The sequence below is a fragment of the Metarhizium acridum genome (genome assembly GCF_019434415.1).
Source record: "Metarhizium acridum strain ARSEF 324 chromosome Unknown scaffold_568, whole genome shotgun sequence".
NCBI lineage: Eukaryota > Fungi > Ascomycota > Sordariomycetes > Hypocreales > Clavicipitaceae > Metarhizium > Metarhizium acridum.
The window spans coordinates 959,021-974,625 of NW_027094041.1; the positions used below are offsets into that span (position 1 = coordinate 959,021).

The 15,605-nt window shown below is 52.3% G+C and overlaps 9 protein-coding genes across 9 annotated transcripts; 2 read left to right on the forward strand and 7 right to left on the reverse strand.

Moving 5' to 3' along the window:
- The first annotated feature begins 184 nt into the window (after window positions 1–184).
- On the forward strand, window positions 185–4,844 carry NEW1_3 ([NU+] prion formation protein 1). Its single transcript, XM_007814247.2, has 2 exons — window positions 185–3,122; window positions 3,221–4,844. Exons 1-2 carry the CDS (start codon window positions 520–522, stop codon window positions 3,936–3,938), a joined length of 3,321 nt encoding a protein of 1,106 aa, XP_007812438.1. The 5' UTR covers window positions 185–519; the 3' UTR covers window positions 3,939–4,844.
- On the reverse strand, window positions 3,762–4,823 carry J3458_019685 (uncharacterized protein). The gene is made up of 2 exons (XM_066121636.1): window positions 4,541–4,823; window positions 3,762–4,475 (listed from the first exon to the last, which is right to left on the reverse strand). The coding sequence occupies exons 1-2, from the start codon at window positions 4,572–4,574 to the stop codon at window positions 4,273–4,275; spliced, it is 237 nt and encodes a 78-aa protein (XP_065973252.1). The 5' UTR covers window positions 4,575–4,823; the 3' UTR covers window positions 3,762–4,272.
- Window positions 4,845–4,883: 39 nt separating the features above from the next.
- On the reverse strand, window positions 4,884–5,302 carry J3458_019686 (uncharacterized protein; the record flags this gene model as incomplete). The annotated part of the gene is made up of 3 exons (XM_066121637.1): window positions 4,884–5,066; window positions 5,136–5,205; window positions 5,274–5,302. 3 exons carry the CDS (start codon window positions 5,300–5,302, stop codon window positions 4,884–4,886), a joined length of 282 nt encoding a protein of 93 aa, XP_065973253.1.
- A 2,895-nt stretch (window positions 5,303–8,197) lies between these two features.
- NPY1_3 (NADH pyrophosphatase) lies at window positions 8,198–8,830 on the reverse strand. Its single transcript, XM_066123067.1, has one exon. It carries the CDS (start codon window positions 8,783–8,785, stop codon window positions 8,273–8,275), a length of 513 nt encoding a protein of 170 aa, XP_065973254.1. The 5' UTR covers window positions 8,786–8,830; the 3' UTR covers window positions 8,198–8,272.
- Window positions 8,831–10,052: 1,222 nt separating this feature from the next.
- On the forward strand, window positions 10,053–11,879 carry J3458_019687 (uncharacterized protein; the record flags this gene model as incomplete). The annotated part of the gene is made up of 1 exon (XM_007814249.2): window positions 10,053–11,879. One exon carries the CDS (start codon window positions 10,053–10,055, stop codon window positions 11,877–11,879), a length of 1,827 nt encoding a protein of 608 aa, XP_007812440.2.
- A 71-nt stretch (window positions 11,880–11,950) lies between these two features.
- J3458_019688 (uncharacterized protein) lies at window positions 11,951–12,403 on the reverse strand (the record flags this gene model as incomplete). Its single annotated transcript, XM_066121638.1, has 1 exon — window positions 11,951–12,403. The coding sequence occupies one exon, from the start codon at window positions 12,401–12,403 to the stop codon at window positions 11,951–11,953; it is 453 nt and encodes a 150-aa protein (XP_065973255.1).
- A 104-nt stretch (window positions 12,404–12,507) lies between these two features.
- On the reverse strand, window positions 12,508–13,269 carry J3458_019689 (uncharacterized protein; the record flags this gene model as incomplete). Its single annotated transcript, XM_066121639.1, has 1 exon — window positions 12,508–13,269. The coding sequence occupies one exon, from the start codon at window positions 13,267–13,269 to the stop codon at window positions 12,508–12,510; it is 762 nt and encodes a 253-aa protein (XP_065973256.1).
- A 161-nt stretch (window positions 13,270–13,430) lies between these two features.
- Window positions 13,431–14,795, reverse strand: J3458_019690 (uncharacterized protein; the record flags this gene model as incomplete). The annotated part of the gene is made up of 1 exon (XM_066121640.1): window positions 13,431–14,795. The coding sequence occupies one exon, from the start codon at window positions 14,793–14,795 to the stop codon at window positions 13,431–13,433; it is 1,365 nt and encodes a 454-aa protein (XP_065973257.1).
- A 132-nt stretch (window positions 14,796–14,927) lies between these two features.
- On the reverse strand, window positions 14,928–15,562 carry J3458_019691 (uncharacterized protein; the record flags this gene model as incomplete). The annotated part of the gene is made up of 2 exons (XM_007814250.2): window positions 14,928–15,324; window positions 15,414–15,562. 2 exons carry the CDS (start codon window positions 15,560–15,562, stop codon window positions 14,928–14,930), a joined length of 546 nt encoding a protein of 181 aa, XP_007812441.2.
- Window positions 15,563–15,605: the final 43 nt, after the last annotated feature.

Genomic DNA, 15,605 nt, shown 5'->3' on the forward strand with positions numbered 1-15,605 from the left:
ACGTGGAAGGGTCCGAGCGTTAAAGCAAAAAGGTACGTACTCCCTTGATGGGGTTGATGGGGCATACATACGGTAATTGGTGGCGGCACCAGCGTAAAGTAGATAAGCGGATAAGCGGACAAGGGGGGAAATTTTCAGAAAATTTCTGGCTCATGCGGCCCAACTAGGTTAACAGCAGTGTCCCCGACTTGCACCGTCTCAGCAGCCAGCAGCAGACTCGCGCGCTGCAGCAAGGCTTGACTAGTAGCCCTGTCTTGCAAACATTCTTCCTCCCCATCCTTGCTTCTTTCTTTCATTCTTTCTTGGTCTGCAGGACACGAGAGAGCGCCTGTGGACTGCGACGATTCCACTTGCGCTCGCGGCTAAAGCACTCACTCGTTACGCCGACAAAGAAGACGGCAACAAGACTGAAGGAGGGGCAGAAGACAAAAAAAAAAAACCGAAAGCCATCACCATCTGCCGGTTTCCTACTTCAAGATTTCCCTGCCTCGAAACATACACTTCTCGAGGCCGCCCACGATGCCTCACCCCGTCTCACCACCTACCATGGTGTCCAAAGACGCCGCCCCTCCGCCGTCGCAGGAGGACGTCGCCGGCTTCATCAACACCATCTTCAATGCCCAGACTTCTGCCGCCTCTGTCGACGCCAGCTACGGCCTGTGCGAGCTGCTCCTCAACTCGATCGGCTATGCGGGGCTGAACCAGTACGGTGTCTTGGCCGAGATCAAGAAGGCTGCTGCTGATAAGAAGAATGGCCTCAAGAGGGAGAGCAGTCAGAACCTACTGGGCGCCATCTTTGAGCGATTCCCCCCGAAACAAGCCGTTTCCGAGGTCGTCTTCCTCGTCCAGGAGGAGGGCCTTGTGCCTTGTGCGCTGGACGCACTGGCTGACAAGGGCGCCGTCGTTCGCGAGGCTGCTCAGTATGGCCTCGATGCACTGTTTAATAACCTGAGTCCCGAGGCTCTTGTCACCGGCTTGCTGCCCGTCCTGACCAAATACTTGGACAAGAAGACGGGCAAGTGGCAGGGCACAGTTGGCGCTTATAAGCTGCTCCAGAAGATGGCCGACAAGGCCAAGCTGGCCATTGGCGCCAGCAAGGAGGAGGCTGAGGAGAAGGATGTCCTTCGCGAGGCCATGGGCGCCAAGCTTGCCGGGCTTATCCCCATTGTCGAGGCTGGCATGCACGATCTCAAGGCCGAAGTTGAGAAGCAGGCTGTTCACACCATGAACTCGCTTACCACGCTGCTCTCCAACGACGACGTTACTCCTCGGATCCCGCTTCTGATTGAGACTATGCAGCACCCCTCGGCTCAAGCTACTCAAAAGGCTATCCATGCCTTGTCCCAGACAACCTTTGTGGCCATTGTGACCTCGCCTGTTTTGGCACTCTTGACGCCTTTTCTTGAGCGCTCACTCAACTCGCCCAACACCGCACAGGAAGTCTTGCGTCAGACCTGTGTTATTACTGAGAACTTGACCAAGCTGGTCCACGATCCCATCGAGGCTAGAACATTTTTGCCCAAGCTCTCGCCCGGTATCAAGGCTGTCGCCGATCGTGCTTCGCTCCCTGAAGTCCGTGAAATTGCTGAGCGCGCTCTCGCCATTATGGAGAAGGCCATGGCCAACGACAAGGAGGTCATTGCCAGAACCACCCTTGACGATGTCGCCAAGATTGTGGACGAGCAGATCAAGAAGAACGGTGGTCTCGCTGCCCAGCAGGATATTTACAAGCTGGCTCGACCTTATATCAGTGATATGGTTGCCGCCGATGTCAACTACCGTTTTGTCAATCGCATTGCTGCTCGCATTGCACCTTACTTGCCGCCCCTTCTGCGGGAGCCCGAGGCGGCTCGGAATATTGCCGACGCTGTTCAGCAGCATTATGTTGATGAGGATCATCGCCGGTACGGTGTTCCCGAGAAGGAGGATGATGGCGAGGTCGAGATTGTCAATGCCGACTTTTCATTGGCGTATGGTGGTATGTTGCTTCTATCACACACCAACCTGCGCCTGCTCAAGGGCCATCGCTACGGTCTGTGTGGCCGCAACGGTGCTGGAAAGTCTACTCTGATGCGATCCATTGCCAATGGCAAGCTTGAGGGGTTCCCTCCTCAGGATGTTCTGCGCACATGCTACGTTGAACATAACCAGGGCGAAGATGCTGATATTTCCATCCTCGAGTTTGTCGCAAAGGATCCCGAGATTGGACCCCAGGGCACTGAGCGCATCTCTGAAGTCTTGACTGAGTTCGGCTTCACTCCCGGTCCCGAGGGTCGTCAGGCCCAAAAAGTCGGCTCCCTCTCTGGCGGTTGGAAGATGAAGCTTGCCTTGGCTCGTGCCATGCTTAAGAAGGCTGACGTTCTCCTGCTCGACGAACCCACCAACCATCTGGATGTGGCCAACATTGCTTGGCTGGAGAATTACCTCAAGTCTCACACCGATATTACCAGCCTGATTGTCTCCCACGACTCTGGATTCCTGGACAACGTCACCACGGATATTTATCACTACGAGCCCAACAAGAAGCTTGCCTGCTATAAGGGCAACCTGGCTGCCTTTGTCAAGATTCGCCCGGAAGCCAAGGCCTACTACACGCTGTCCGCCTCCAATGTGCAGTTCAAGTTCCCTCCGCCCGGAATCCTGACGGGAGTCAAGTCGATGACTCGTGCCATCATTCGCATGACCAACGTCTCGTACACATATCCCAATGCGCCTAAACCGTCGTTGTCAGACGTCTCATGCCAGCTCACCTTGTCCTCGCGCGTGGCCATTATTGGCCCCAACGGTGCAGGTAAATCCACTCTCATCAAGCTGCTCACCGGCGAAACCATCCCCGGCTCTGGCAAGGTGGAGAAGCACCCCAACTTGCGTATCGGCTACATCAAGCAGCATGCGCTCGAACACGTGGAGATGCATCTCGAGAAGACGCCCAACCAGTACCTCCAGTGGCGATATGCCAACGGTGATGACCGAGAGGTGCACATGAAGCAGACCCGTGTCTTGTCCGACAAGGATCGTGAGCAGATGGACAAGTGGGTTGACTTGAAGGACGGCAAGTCCCCCAGACAGGTCGAATCCCTCGTCGGCCGTCAAAAGTACAAGAAGACGTTCCAATACGAAGTGTAAGTTCAGCAACCTCTGCCCCTTTGCCTTTGCCGTCCCTGTCCGATCCCACAATAGGAACGCACCAAGAGCAGCTAGCTAACACCGTGCGTTGCAGTAAATGGCGCGGCCTCCTCCCCAAGCACAACACCATGGTCTCCCGCGAGACCCTCACAGAACTCGGTTTCGACAAGCTCGTGCAAGAGTTTGACGACCACGAAGCGTCCCGCGAAGGTCTCGGCTACCGGGAGCTCCAGCCGTCCGTCATCTCCAAGCACTTTGAAGACCTGGGGCTAGATCCGGAAATCGCCAACCACAACGAAATCGGCTCCCTCTCGGGCGGGCAAAAGGTCAAGGTGGTGATTGCGGGCGCCATGTGGAACAACCCGCACCTCCTGGTCCTCGACGAGCCGACCAACTTCCTGGACCGCGACTCGCTGGGCGGCCTGGCCGTCGCCATCCGCGAGTTCAAGGGCGGCGTCATCCTCATCTCCCACAACGAGGAGTTTGTCGGCGCCCTGTGCTCGGAGCAGTGGCACGTCAACGACGGGCGGGTCGCGCAGCGCGCCAACGCCGCCGTCTCCCTCGACCGCTTCGAGGACTCGCGCCCCGGCAGCGCCGTCGCCAGCACCGCCGCCAGCTCCGTCGTCAGCAGCGCCGTCAACTCGGGCGTCGAGGACAACTCCGACATGAAGTTCCGCGCCCGCAAGAAGAAGAAGATGACCAAGAAGGAGCTCAAGGAGAGAGAGGTCCGCAGGCGCCTGCGCCACATTGACTGGCTGAACAGCCCCAAGGGCACGCCGCATCCTCCCGATACCGACGATGAGGACAATTAAAGAAATGTGCTTCGTATTTTGGTTTCTTCCTTGCCTTTTTTTTTTATTGCATTGCGTAGTACGCTCTAGACTAGTATAGACTTTTTAGATGAAATTATGGGAATAGAGGCGTTTGGATGGGGAAAAGAGAAGTTGTTTCGATAGATGGCCCTAGTTAACAAGCATCCCCTCTATGTTATCAAGCACCCCCTCTGTGGCTGGGCCCCTTCAGCTGCCGGTGTCAGAATTTACTAGTGATTACTAAGGCGCCTACGATTCGTGGGGTGGGTGCATCAGGGCATTGCTAGTCATAATATTGTATTCTTCTACGACGAGGATCAAGGAGTCGACTACTCTAGGCCATATCTCTGTGGATTCGAGTACTCTCGCGAGAGCACCGCTCCATCAACCGGTCGCTTCGTCGAGGATTTCGAACTTGATGTGTATCGTCATCCCGACAGACAAGGGATTCCTTCCAAGTACCATCGCAAGGATCATGACATCTACGCCTACGGAATTCTGCTCCTGGAAATAGGCCTGTGGAAGCTGGTGGGAAAGCTATTTGACGATGGTGAGAAGAAGTCCATTTCACCCTATCAGACGGGGCAGAGAATTCTACAGACTTCGCAGGAGCGCTTGGCGCATTCGTGGACTCATCGTACGAAGTAGCGGCGGTGACGTGCGTTACCGGAGAATTTGGTGTCAATCAAGATGATACTGAGCAGTCCCTCCTTGCTGCAGCTTTTGACGCTCAGGTTTTTGACAAGAATTGAGCGCGTCGTAGGTGTAAGCAGGTATTAGCCTGTCACGCTATTGTTTGGATCCATCAGATCCATCATTACAGGCCGGTTGCGGGATCACAGATGAAACATTACAATAGCTATACGAGCGTGCGAGATTGTAGGCTATTGCACATTGGATAATTACAATGACTTTGCATTTCCCATCCTCATTGACTAATCCACTCTACGCCGCTCTAAGGCGTGATGCCTCGACGTCCTGCGCGTACTCGACCGACCCGTACTCGCCGTCATCATAGCACAACGCAAAGTGGCCATTCGCCAGCACGCTTGCGACCAAGTATGGGCCTTCCAGTGCTTGCGTCCCACCCGGATCGAACCAAACCTTCTGATTGACTTGGAATTTTGGCTGTCATCTAGGCGATCAATGATAGTCCATATTGTAGGGTGTTACGTATGGAGGATTATACGGTCGTACCTTTGAACCCTTCTTGATTTGGTGGCGCCAGTCGTGTCGATACTCCTCTTGCCGAGTATTGTCTCCATTCCTGTACAGCAATTAGTTTAGCTCTACGCCCCAGGTGCAGAAATCTGCCGGGCACTATGTCCGACGAACCCCTCTTGGTCTCTGGGCGATGAGCTCATGGCGGTGTCCTTGGCTATTTTCTTCGCAAGAAATCTTTGATATCCGGTCGAGTAGCGAAATGCAATTTCCGCTCTATCGAACGTCTATCGAACATCTTGGTCGATACCCAACCTACCAACGAGGCCCAAAAGCTGAGTAGGCCACTCAGCACATGCATGGCAATCGGGCTTGTACAGCGTTATTGGTTGCCTCACAGCTCCCGCGCAGTTAGCTCAACTCGTGGGATCTGGAGCCTGAAATTCCTTTGACCTTAGGCATAAGCTTCATCCGTCTAGCCAAAAAGGATTACCATCACATTAAACGAACATGGCTGCTCAGTTTGACCAAGAAGCCATTTTTAATGGTGAGCTCATATTGGGAGTAAGACTTCGGATTGTGCTCAATGAGGGGCAGGGCCATCAAGCTCTCTCGAAGCCACCGAGCCCAGTAAGTTCTCTATGCCTTCTATTAAATCATTGTACAAACAGTCTAACAATGTTCTCCCGCGAACTCGACAAGATGTGGCAAAAAGCGAGAAACAAGGCAAGCAGCATCCTCGTAGTCATATGAAAACCGACTGCTAATGCTATTTCAAATTAGTGGAAGATTATCGCAACGGTTACCCTCAATTCAGTACAATCATCGGCGCTTGTGCACCCTTTCACATATCACGGCGGTTCTCCCAACTCTGCTCACGGCTGTTCTTAGTCAAACAAGATCAGCTCTCAGTTTTAGAGAAGCGACTGGATGATGTTGATCAAGAGGAAACAAGAGACCTTTATCTGGGGTGCCAACGCCGCGACAAGAACCCAGAGAGAAAGTAGATCTTGGATAAAATTGCAGTCACTCTGAAGGACTATAGTATGCATCATCCCAAGTCCGTGGTATTTATGCCACATACAGACGTAGATGAGCTGCATGGGAACAGGCCTAGGCGTTATGGCTGACTTCGCACAGATGAGCTTGTGGAACGCAACCACCGCATGCTGAGTTATGACAGCCATCAGCCTATGAATATCGCGAGTTTGCCCAACTGGATCGAGAGCAGGGGTTCTTTAGCCGCCGAGGAAGTGGCTTATCAGGACTCCGGCAACGACTTGTTGTGTGTTGCGGCTCACGCAGACAGTTTCCTAGAACGCCTAGAGCTTCTGGTTGAGAAATTGGCAATTTGGAGCTCGGAGTATATAGGAAAAGTGAGTCTCCTCTTGTGCATGAAATGGCTTGTCACTGACAGGAGGGGCTTAGCGAGCTAAGAGCAATGTCTCGCGCAGTCCAGACGTCTATATCTTTTCTGGAACCACCGTCAAGAGGCTGGCGCAAGCGCTTGCAGCCTGGGGTGTTGTGCTGCTTCTTTTGCTGCTGGTTATTATCCTCAGTGTGCTACAAAGCATATCGCTCAGGCTGGTCCTGGTCGTTCTTGCAGCAGCCATGGCGATAATGCTTTTCGCCATGATGAGTCACACTAGGACTCGGGACTTGTTTCTGGCTGGAGCAACGTGAGCCTACTCTTTCGCTATTGATGCAGCCAATGCTAACCGCGCATCTAGGTACTCTGCTGTTTTGGTGGTTTTTGTTGCAGGAACTGGCTTAACCACCCAGTCAACGCGGAACCTTCTGTTGTACAATATATTCAAGGGCCAATGATAGTCTTTTATGTAGTAAGGAATCCCTTTCGGGCTCAACGTTTAAGGGCTTAGCTTTGAGATATTCATATCGTTGAGGGCATAGTCTTGAGGCCCTAGTATGTCCAATAACACCACATACTGTACACTTTGATGGCTTGCTTCTGGCGTGGTTTAATGGCTTTTAGGGCACATTTCTCCTGCTATGTGCTTGATATAGGTACCTGGGAGCCCTCTTTCGATATCTCTCAAGCCGTTGAAGTTTGATAAGGTGAACTGGTTGACCCTCTCTCTTGTATCGCTAATGCGCATGTATAAGGTCATGAGAGGGGCGAGCTTTCAGCATCTATTAATTTTCGCTGTTCTTCAACCTTTTATATAGCCTCTAATGAAACCCAACCTCGCACGATGCTATAGAGGTTTCCGGAAATCTCAGGAGGTGTCTGATTCTGTTGGTATGATTGATGATGCGAAAGCTCTTGTAGTTGGTTTAGTATAGCGTGCTTCATTTAACGCCATATCTCAAAATGGTCCAGTGGAGAAGTCCCGATATAGTCTTTTATAATACCGTGAATGCCTTTAACGCGAGATGTGCCGACATTGCCAAAGTGGGTGTTTCGATCAACCCGAGCCATTACGAGCTTCTCTTTATATGGCTCCAGCCAAACCTCCTTGACATATGCAGCCTCCTCAATATGGCTGTCGATGTATTTCGCTTCAAAGGCCTTGGCCCTTTCATTAAACGCTGCCTCGTTGGCGAATTGATGATGTTGTGCCAATAACTATAGAATTCCTTCCATCGTAATGACTGTTCCTCATCTGTTGGTTGTCGCGATGACAGCTTAGATAAAAGCCGCTCCTGTGCTGCGAGTATAGGAAGGCAGTGAGATAGAACGGCCTTATTCGCATGCCGGAGACATAATAAAGAGGCTGCTATTGGAAATACCTTCGTTGCTGCATTTACGCAAGCAAGGCATCTGTCTGTTAGAATAACGGCTGGGAGTCGAACATGAATAGTCCCGTACATGGATTTCAGTCGATCCAGAACCCAATAATAGTCATCCTCAGTCTCTCCGCTTAGGAATGCAAAGGCAATGCAAAAAGTCCGTGACAAGCATTAACACCAACCATGTCAAGAAGCGGCATGTTGAATTTATTGGTGTTATACGTGCAGTCCAATAATAAGACATCGGGATAAGCTTGAAGGTATTCTAATGATTGTGAATGTGCAAAGAGTACTAGCATAACACGACCCTTATCATCAAAGCGAATTCTGCTCCAAAAGCTTTCTTTCTCAAGTTGGTTAATAAGAGCATGAATTGCACTTTAGCCCTCACATATCTCTCTTCGTGTCTCCGCAATGCGATTCTAAAGAATATCCTGCCTTATTGTAAGGTTTAGAATTCCCTGCTCTCGTAGGTAGATCTGTATCTCTTTTGGGTGAATTCGCGATGTTGCAAGTTGCGATATACAGGCCTTCTCTTGAGCAGCCATTTTGCGATGTGCTGGATGTGCTAATGGATGAAGACGGGGCTCATGATTATGTTGATGATATTTAGGGTCGCGATGCTTTAATTGCCACGAGGAATCACGGGCCTCCTCTGTAATAATGGAAAAAGGGCATTCTGTTCCTCTTATTGACGTCTTCCGTTTCCTTTTATCCGATGGATCGGGTGGTTTACAACCTCTATCGCAAGCATAAGTAACACTGCATCGGCCATTAGCCGGGTCTTTCCTTGACCTTCCAACAACAAAGGCATAATTTCGCGGCAGGGCCCATTTATTAATAGCTTCATATAACGCCTCGCGGCTTGGAAAGACCCTCTCTGGAGGCAGACAATCGTCAGCCCAGGTTCGCGATAACAATTCCAAGGAGCTCATGATGTGTTAATAGCGATATAATAGTAAAAAAAGAGTGGATAGCTGCGATAGGGACTATATCAGAAAATGGTAGGATCACATACTGCATTGAAGGCGCCAAATGTATCGCATGAGAGTTATCTAAGGAACAAAGGAAACCGTTAACTTATGCAGTTCCAACGTAGATATTTATGGACCGCAGGGCTGCCTGTTTATTTCAACCTCCTCAAAGAATGTAGCCATTCAGAGGAATGCAGTTGAAGTCCATCAAGAGGCTGGAGACAGTTGGATGATTCCATGCTGAGAAACAGGTTATTCCGATTGCCTCATGCTTCATGTGAATTTTATATGCGATGGGTAGCGATTCAGGGTAGGCACATATGCGACAATGCAGCTATTTATCTTGTGGCTTCGCTGAAGAGGCGAAGCTGTAACAAGTAGCTATGCATGATACAATCTTCAGACGGAGTCGTTGATGATTCAATGCCGCATCGCGGCATTGCAAAAAGCAACGACGCAACTGCTCCATTTTGGAGTCGTGATGGCTGATGGGAAGTGGTTGTGTTCCTCACGTCCAATTTGGAGGCTCGCGCCGCTATTGGTCAGCTTCAGAAAGCCCCTCTTTTGCCCACCGGGGCGGTGGGAGTTAGAGGCACCGGGTCGGTGGCCCTAGTGCTCGCCGAGTCGTCGGCATTGCTTATGTCAACCATATTGGTCTTAGAAACATATCAGGAACCTGAATGCAAGGGAAAAGTGCGTTTTAAAAGTCTGCAACAAGACCAGCTCTGGTCCCCTGATCAGCCCGTTCTGGCCTAGTCATCTGTTCCAGCAGCAACAGCGGGATGCGGCGAAAATTGGACATCCCTCTGTGAGGTTGATTCGAGCTCGTTCTGGCTGAGCTCAAGTTTCTCCCAACGAAGCAGTTTCTGCCATCTCCGGAAGCTAGAATTAATTAGCCTGGTGGTAGGTTCGGCATCCGCTGCAGAAATTAGAGCCCTGTGCCAATAATGGCTGCATTACTGATTGCAACTCCCCCCACAAAAGCAGAAGTGGAGCCTGTGGTGGGTTTCTCAGACCGTTTGCTCGAGGAGTTAGACGAGTAACGTGACTGGCGGCGCTAGACTCCTCGTAGAAATGGTCTGAGCTTGCTGAGGTAAGGGAGGAAATTCTGTGTGGCACGTGATCCAACACGTGGTAACTGCAAATCGGCGCGGTAGATGCTCAACTTCATCATCCGTAAACAACAATTCCGCCTCCACCCTCAACAACGCGGCCCGTACCGCCAGGTATGGATGGACGCCTCTGGATGCAAATGAAAGCTGCATTCAATAACGACCCAGAAGCACGTCTGCACGCCTGCGTCCGCGACAACGACATATCCAAGCTGCGAGAGCTCCTCCCTCTCCGCGGGACCGGCGAGCTTGATCTCAACTACTGTGACCCAGACTTCGGCTCTGCTCTTCAAGTCGCTGTATTATGCGTTAACATGACGGCGGCAGGCCTCCTCCTTGATGCCGGCGCCAACCCTTGGGCTTTCAATGGTTCTACTGAGCCGCAAACTTCGGCGCTTGACATGGCAATTCAAACGGGCAACCGTGATATGTTCACCCGTATTTGTGAAAAGATGGCCTTGGGAATCGATAAAATTTCGCAACAGCGCTATCGCATCCTTCTAGACCGGACAGCCCTCAATGGTCAGGCCGCCATGGTCGAGGATGTCTTGGGTTGGGCTGGTGGCTGGTCGGAAGCTGCCTTGGAGCACGCCCTCGAGAACGCGGTGTCGGGATGGCACGTTGAAGTCGTTCGGCTTCTTTTGGACCGCTTCGATTACTCGCCGCTATGCATCAGCTCATCTCTCTGCCGGGCGGCCGACTTCAGGTCGGACCTGCTCGGCCATCCTCGTGCAGAATGCACTGGTTTGGATTATATGGGCCAGCAACAGCTCATCAGCTGCCTTGTCGGTGCAGGGGCCGATCCAAACAGCAACCACGAGGAGGAAAATATAGTCATCAAAGCGGCCACGTGGGTGGACTTGGTAGGAGCTCTCAAGGCACTCCTGGAAAACGGCGCTGACCCTAACCAACGGGGCCATGAACGCGAAACCGCCCTTCATTACCTAGGGTCACCGGTGCATATTAAGAAAGGCCCCAAGCGCTGCTTACACGAAACTGGGATTCGATTGTTATTAAAACACGGTGCGTCCGTCGTAATCCAGGATGACCTTGGCAACACGCCACTGCACTACGCTGCGTTTGGATCTAATATGCGCATTTTCCGCCTCTATACCACTGGCCTAGATGTCGACAATTCACACAGTGACGCCTTAAAATCCATTGAGAACTATAGCGGGGAGACACTTCTTCATTGGGCGGCTGCTGGCAAAAAGATTGACACCTTGCGGTTTCTATTATTGTCCGGTGTGGATGTCAATGCTGCCAACGACAACGGCTGGACCCCCTTAATGTGTGCCCTAGCCCCGTCAACCGCAATAGAGACCTCTATGCCACGCTATTACAAAACACTGCAGGCGGCAAGACTTCTCCTGGACCATGGAGCCGATCCCCTCGCATTCACAGCCGAGGGTTGGACGCCGCTGCACTGCTTGTCGCTTTATCTGGACGACAGCGACGGCAACAACGAGTTGGGAGAACTTGCCAAGGAATTTATTATGAAGGGTATACCAGTTGATGCTCGGGCTACCATGTTGGCTATTCCCACAACCTCTGGTCGCAAATCACTTCGTGTGTCTAATCGGGAGGTTGGCATCTGGGGCTCCCGCGTCGTTGAACATCTTCAGCCCAACAGCAACGAGTCGCCTGTGATTATAAAAGATAGAACACCGCTGCACTGGGCCGTGTTCTACGGCGCTGTTGGCCTGGCGAGTGTTCTTCTGGAAAACGGAGCGGACGTGAATGCTGTTGATGAGAAGAACAATCTGCCAGCTGATCTGGTCAACAGCTCTCCAGTTCTACAGACGCAGGCAGAATTACGTGCAAAGCTGACGCAGATTTTAATTGATGCTACAAAGTCTAGTGTAGAGCACTCGCAAAAGCAACAGCGGGCCATACAGGGAACAGATGAGGCTAGATTCAAGGGAAAACTTTTCTATGATTGACGCTGTACAGCTTCGACATGTCTAGTCTACAGTTAAACTCTGTGCGAGCTCCCTTCTCCTACACTTCCTGCCTACCACTCAGGCTGGTCTGCCGGAGTGTCTGGATCTTCACGGTCTTTCGGGGGAGGAGGAGTAGAAAATTCATATCCTTGCTCCGACAACAGGAAGTTGATATCGTATGGGTTATTTCCCCCGACCACCGTTGTGCCCATATACCCACGAGACAGGGTCCCCGGGTTATGAGGGTCAACTTCGGTGCTGCTTCCACCCTGTGGCAGCTCAATGATCATTCTCAGGCCGCGGTTGCCGACATACCCCTGACGATGGATCATCTCACCCCATTGATGAAGCAGTCTTGCCCACTCCGGCTCGTTGTTCGGGAGCGTTATTCTGGACCCGACATACCAAAGGCTACCGAGCTCTTCCTCACATGAGAATCCGTCACGGGAGTTGTATCGGCCGTTGCTGCGAGATACACGCCACGCTTGGCCGGGGCTTCCGTGCATCCAGTACTGGCCGTGCATGACACGAAAGTCCCTGACACCGACATACGTGTTTCCGTTTTCGTTGATCAGCCAGTTTCGGTTGGATGGATCGATGTGAGGGTGGAAGACTTTTGGGGGGAAAATTAGTACGGGGGCAAAAACCATAAAAGGGATAGAAATATCCTCAACTTACGAACCCACTGATCTGACGGCCAGTTTGGTCGCGGCGTCCGATCTTGATATTGCGTAACGTCTTCGTTATTCTCACGGCCAGGCTGACTGCCAAGCCAGTACGCCATTTCAAGCATAGGCCCCGGGACGTTTCCATTTTGAGAGCTGCGATAGTATTGCCAGCGGGCATAGTGCAGTGTGACTGCTCCGCTAATGATGGCGCTTAGGATCGTATCTAGGGCAGGAATGCTACCTCGCCCGGTCCTCCACGCGTCGACCTTTCTGCTCTTAATATCAGAGAGGGCGGACTCGGGCACACTACGGGTGCTCGAACCAGGAACTCGGCATAGTGCCTGGCTGGCCGCATTCGCACCCTTGATGCCGGGTCCGGCTTGAGTTGGGTTGTAGAGCACCCACTCGACAACACTGCGAGGCTCATAGTCTCTATACTTGCCCAAAAAGGCGTGGAGGTTCTGATACTCTAGTTGTTTATCATAGGATCCGGCAAACTCCTTATCCCATACCTTGACGAGGGGATCCATGCCGGCGCGGCTGACCGAGAACACGAGCGTCGCGTATTGAAGCAGCCGGACCCAGGTATCTAGGGTACAATCCTTGGCCCTGGCGTGCAGCACGTTGAATTCGGCTGCCTCGAACTCTAGGGAACGCTTACGAGTGAATTTGTCATGAACCGTCGGGAAGAGAATGGTAGCGGGACAGGTCGGGTTCTCCATGTACTTGCGGATCAGAGCTTGGAACTCGCGGCCCTCTGACGAGCCAGGGTCTTCATCGCGAGGCTTCAGCTTCTTGGGTTCAGTGCAGCAAAAGGCGAGATCACCGTAGCAGCCATCGCCGCCTTCACTACCAATGGTGAGACCGCTTTCTCGGGCCAACATCAGCTGGTCCGACGAGCACGCCCCTTCGCAGAGGAGTTTTTCATTGCCCGCGTTGAGAAACCCGGCCTTCTTTCGCCACTCGCATTTACAGAAACATCATAAGGTGGCGGGGATACGCAGCAGAGACTTCTCTTCTGGCCCTTGTCGCACGACTTCATACCGCCAGAGCCGATGCTGCTCGAAGTGAGGAAATGCGGGTTATTGCCCGTACACGCATCCTTACCCTTGCTGGTGCACTCGGTCCAGACGCATCTGCTGTACAGAGACGTGACCAAGGTATCGCTGCAGCAAGCTGATTGGTATCCCGAGCGGCAACCCACATCCAGTGAGCCGACTTCAAGCTCAAAATCGTTGCAGCCAGGTTTGCATTTGCCAGTATTTCTATGGCCACGCCAGGTACACGTGGGAGACTTGAAACTCGTCGGGCAGCAAAGACGACTAAAACCGTGACCCTTGCCAAAGCAGGGTGTTGTGTCCAGCATAATCTCCTTGTGGCCGTCGCGCTGGACCTCTTTAAAGCCAGACGGGCAGCCCTCATAGCAGCTTGTCCAACGGCACGTCTTGGACTCAAGATCGGGACTATCTTCCACCTTGGCGCGGACAGCAAAATTGGGAAACTCGAGCTTTTTACGACCTAGAACAGCAGCCAGAGCCTTGGCATTGGTGCCAAACTCGTCATCCTGGCTGATGGCCCATACCATGAAGCCCGTGATGCACTGGCCGCGCAGCTTATTAGCCTTAAGGCGCCAAGTCGCGACATCGTCAAAAGAGGTCCACTGGTTGCCCCATGAGACAGTCTTGACGGCAGCTTCCCGGTCGAGTACAGGCTTTAAATTGTTCTTGGAGATTATCTCCTGGATTTCGGGGTGGAGCAACACACCGGCCGTGCCAGAGCATTTGCCCGCGTCGCCAGGTGAGCTAACGCGGCAGCCGGGCTTGTTGCAGCCGGGGTCTGTAAGGGTAAAGGTACGAGCATAGTAGGACATGCCCATGGTTACTTTGCTAGGACTAATGTCATTGCGCCATAGAAGATCCAAGCCAAGCTGAATCTCGGTCAGATTAGTGTGCGAGTTCGCCCAGGGACCAGTCCACTTATTATCGATATCCCAGGCACCGTGCATATCGTACGTCATGAGGTTAAACCAGTCGACATGCTCCTCAAGCTTAACAACGTTAAAGTGCTGGAGGTACCAGTAGCTGGCGGGGAGAGCCATGGACACGCCTCTGCGGGACTTGTCCATACGTTCGCGGAGCTTCTTCATAAAAGTGACAATATTCTCATAGTCCTCACCGCGGCCGTGCCGGTCGGGCGCGACTGGATATTCCCAATCAATATCCACGCCATCAAAGTTAAACTTATCCATTAACTTGACGAGCGAGCTGAGAAACGTGTTAGTGTTGGCCTTAGAGGCAGCCACGTCGCTAAAGGTTGTCTGGGTTGGTCCTGGGTCGTTAAACGCCCAGCCGCCTATGGCAACCCAGATCTTAAGGTCAGGTTAGAGGAGCTTCATGGTGCCGATTCTCTCCATCATATCCTCAGTCTTATAGTTGCCGGGCGAGACCTCGAATGTCTTTGGGTTAATAGTGGCGAAGCTGAAGATGAGATGGGTATAAGCGCCGTAGGGAATATCTTCCGGTCGCAAGGCATTACAGCCGCGGTTGGAAGTTGCCCAGCCCTCATAGTAGCCGATGACTCGGTCTACAGATGTGTCGCTGACGGAGCACGAGGGCCGTTTGACCTCATTTCCCTCGCAAAACTCGTCTGTATAGCCGCAGAAGCCGTGCTTGCTGCAACAGACATTGAGGGGGCATTTATCCTTTTTGCTAAAGTCGCCGCTGTCCCAACCGGGGTTGCAGTCAGACTTGCGACCGCAGGTGCTCTGGCATCCCTTGCTGAGATAGTGTGTTAGTCGACAAAGTTGACAGCAACGATGTGCTTGCACGCGCGACGTGTATAAACAGACTGAATCGGATATACTTACCCGCAATAGTCGGGTCCGTAACCACAATAACCTGCGCTGCTACAACATCCTGCAGGGCAGAGCTTGGTAGCGCTGCACTGGCCATCTTGCTGTACGAAGAGTCGGACGAGGGCGCTCAGGAACACTGTGAAGGTCACAAGCGCCTTCATGGTTCGTATTGCCCGAAGGAAAATAGGAGTGTAATGGTTAAAG

Excerpts from the sequence above, each read along its gene's own strand:
- NEW1_3 (XM_007814247.2), top strand. The coding sequence starts at position 520 with ATGCCTCACCCCGTCTCACCACCTACCATGGTGTCCAAAGACGCCGCC. Across the intron at positions 3,123-3,220 it reads AAGACGTTCCAATACGAAGT|TAAATGGCGCGGCCTCCTCC; the intron begins GTAAGTTCAGCA and ends CGTGCGTTGCAG.
- NPY1_3 (XM_066123067.1), bottom strand. The coding sequence starts at position 8,785 with ATGAGCTCCTTGGAATTGTTATCGCGAACCTGGGCTGACGATTGTCTG.
- J3458_019685 (XM_066121636.1), bottom strand. The coding sequence starts at position 4,574 with ATGAGTCCACGAATGCGCCAAGCGCTCCTGCGAA. Across the intron at positions 4,476-4,540 it reads GCGCCAAGCGCTCCTGCGAA|CTTTCCCACCAGCTTCCACA; the intron begins GTCTGTAGAATT and ends ATCGTCAAATAG.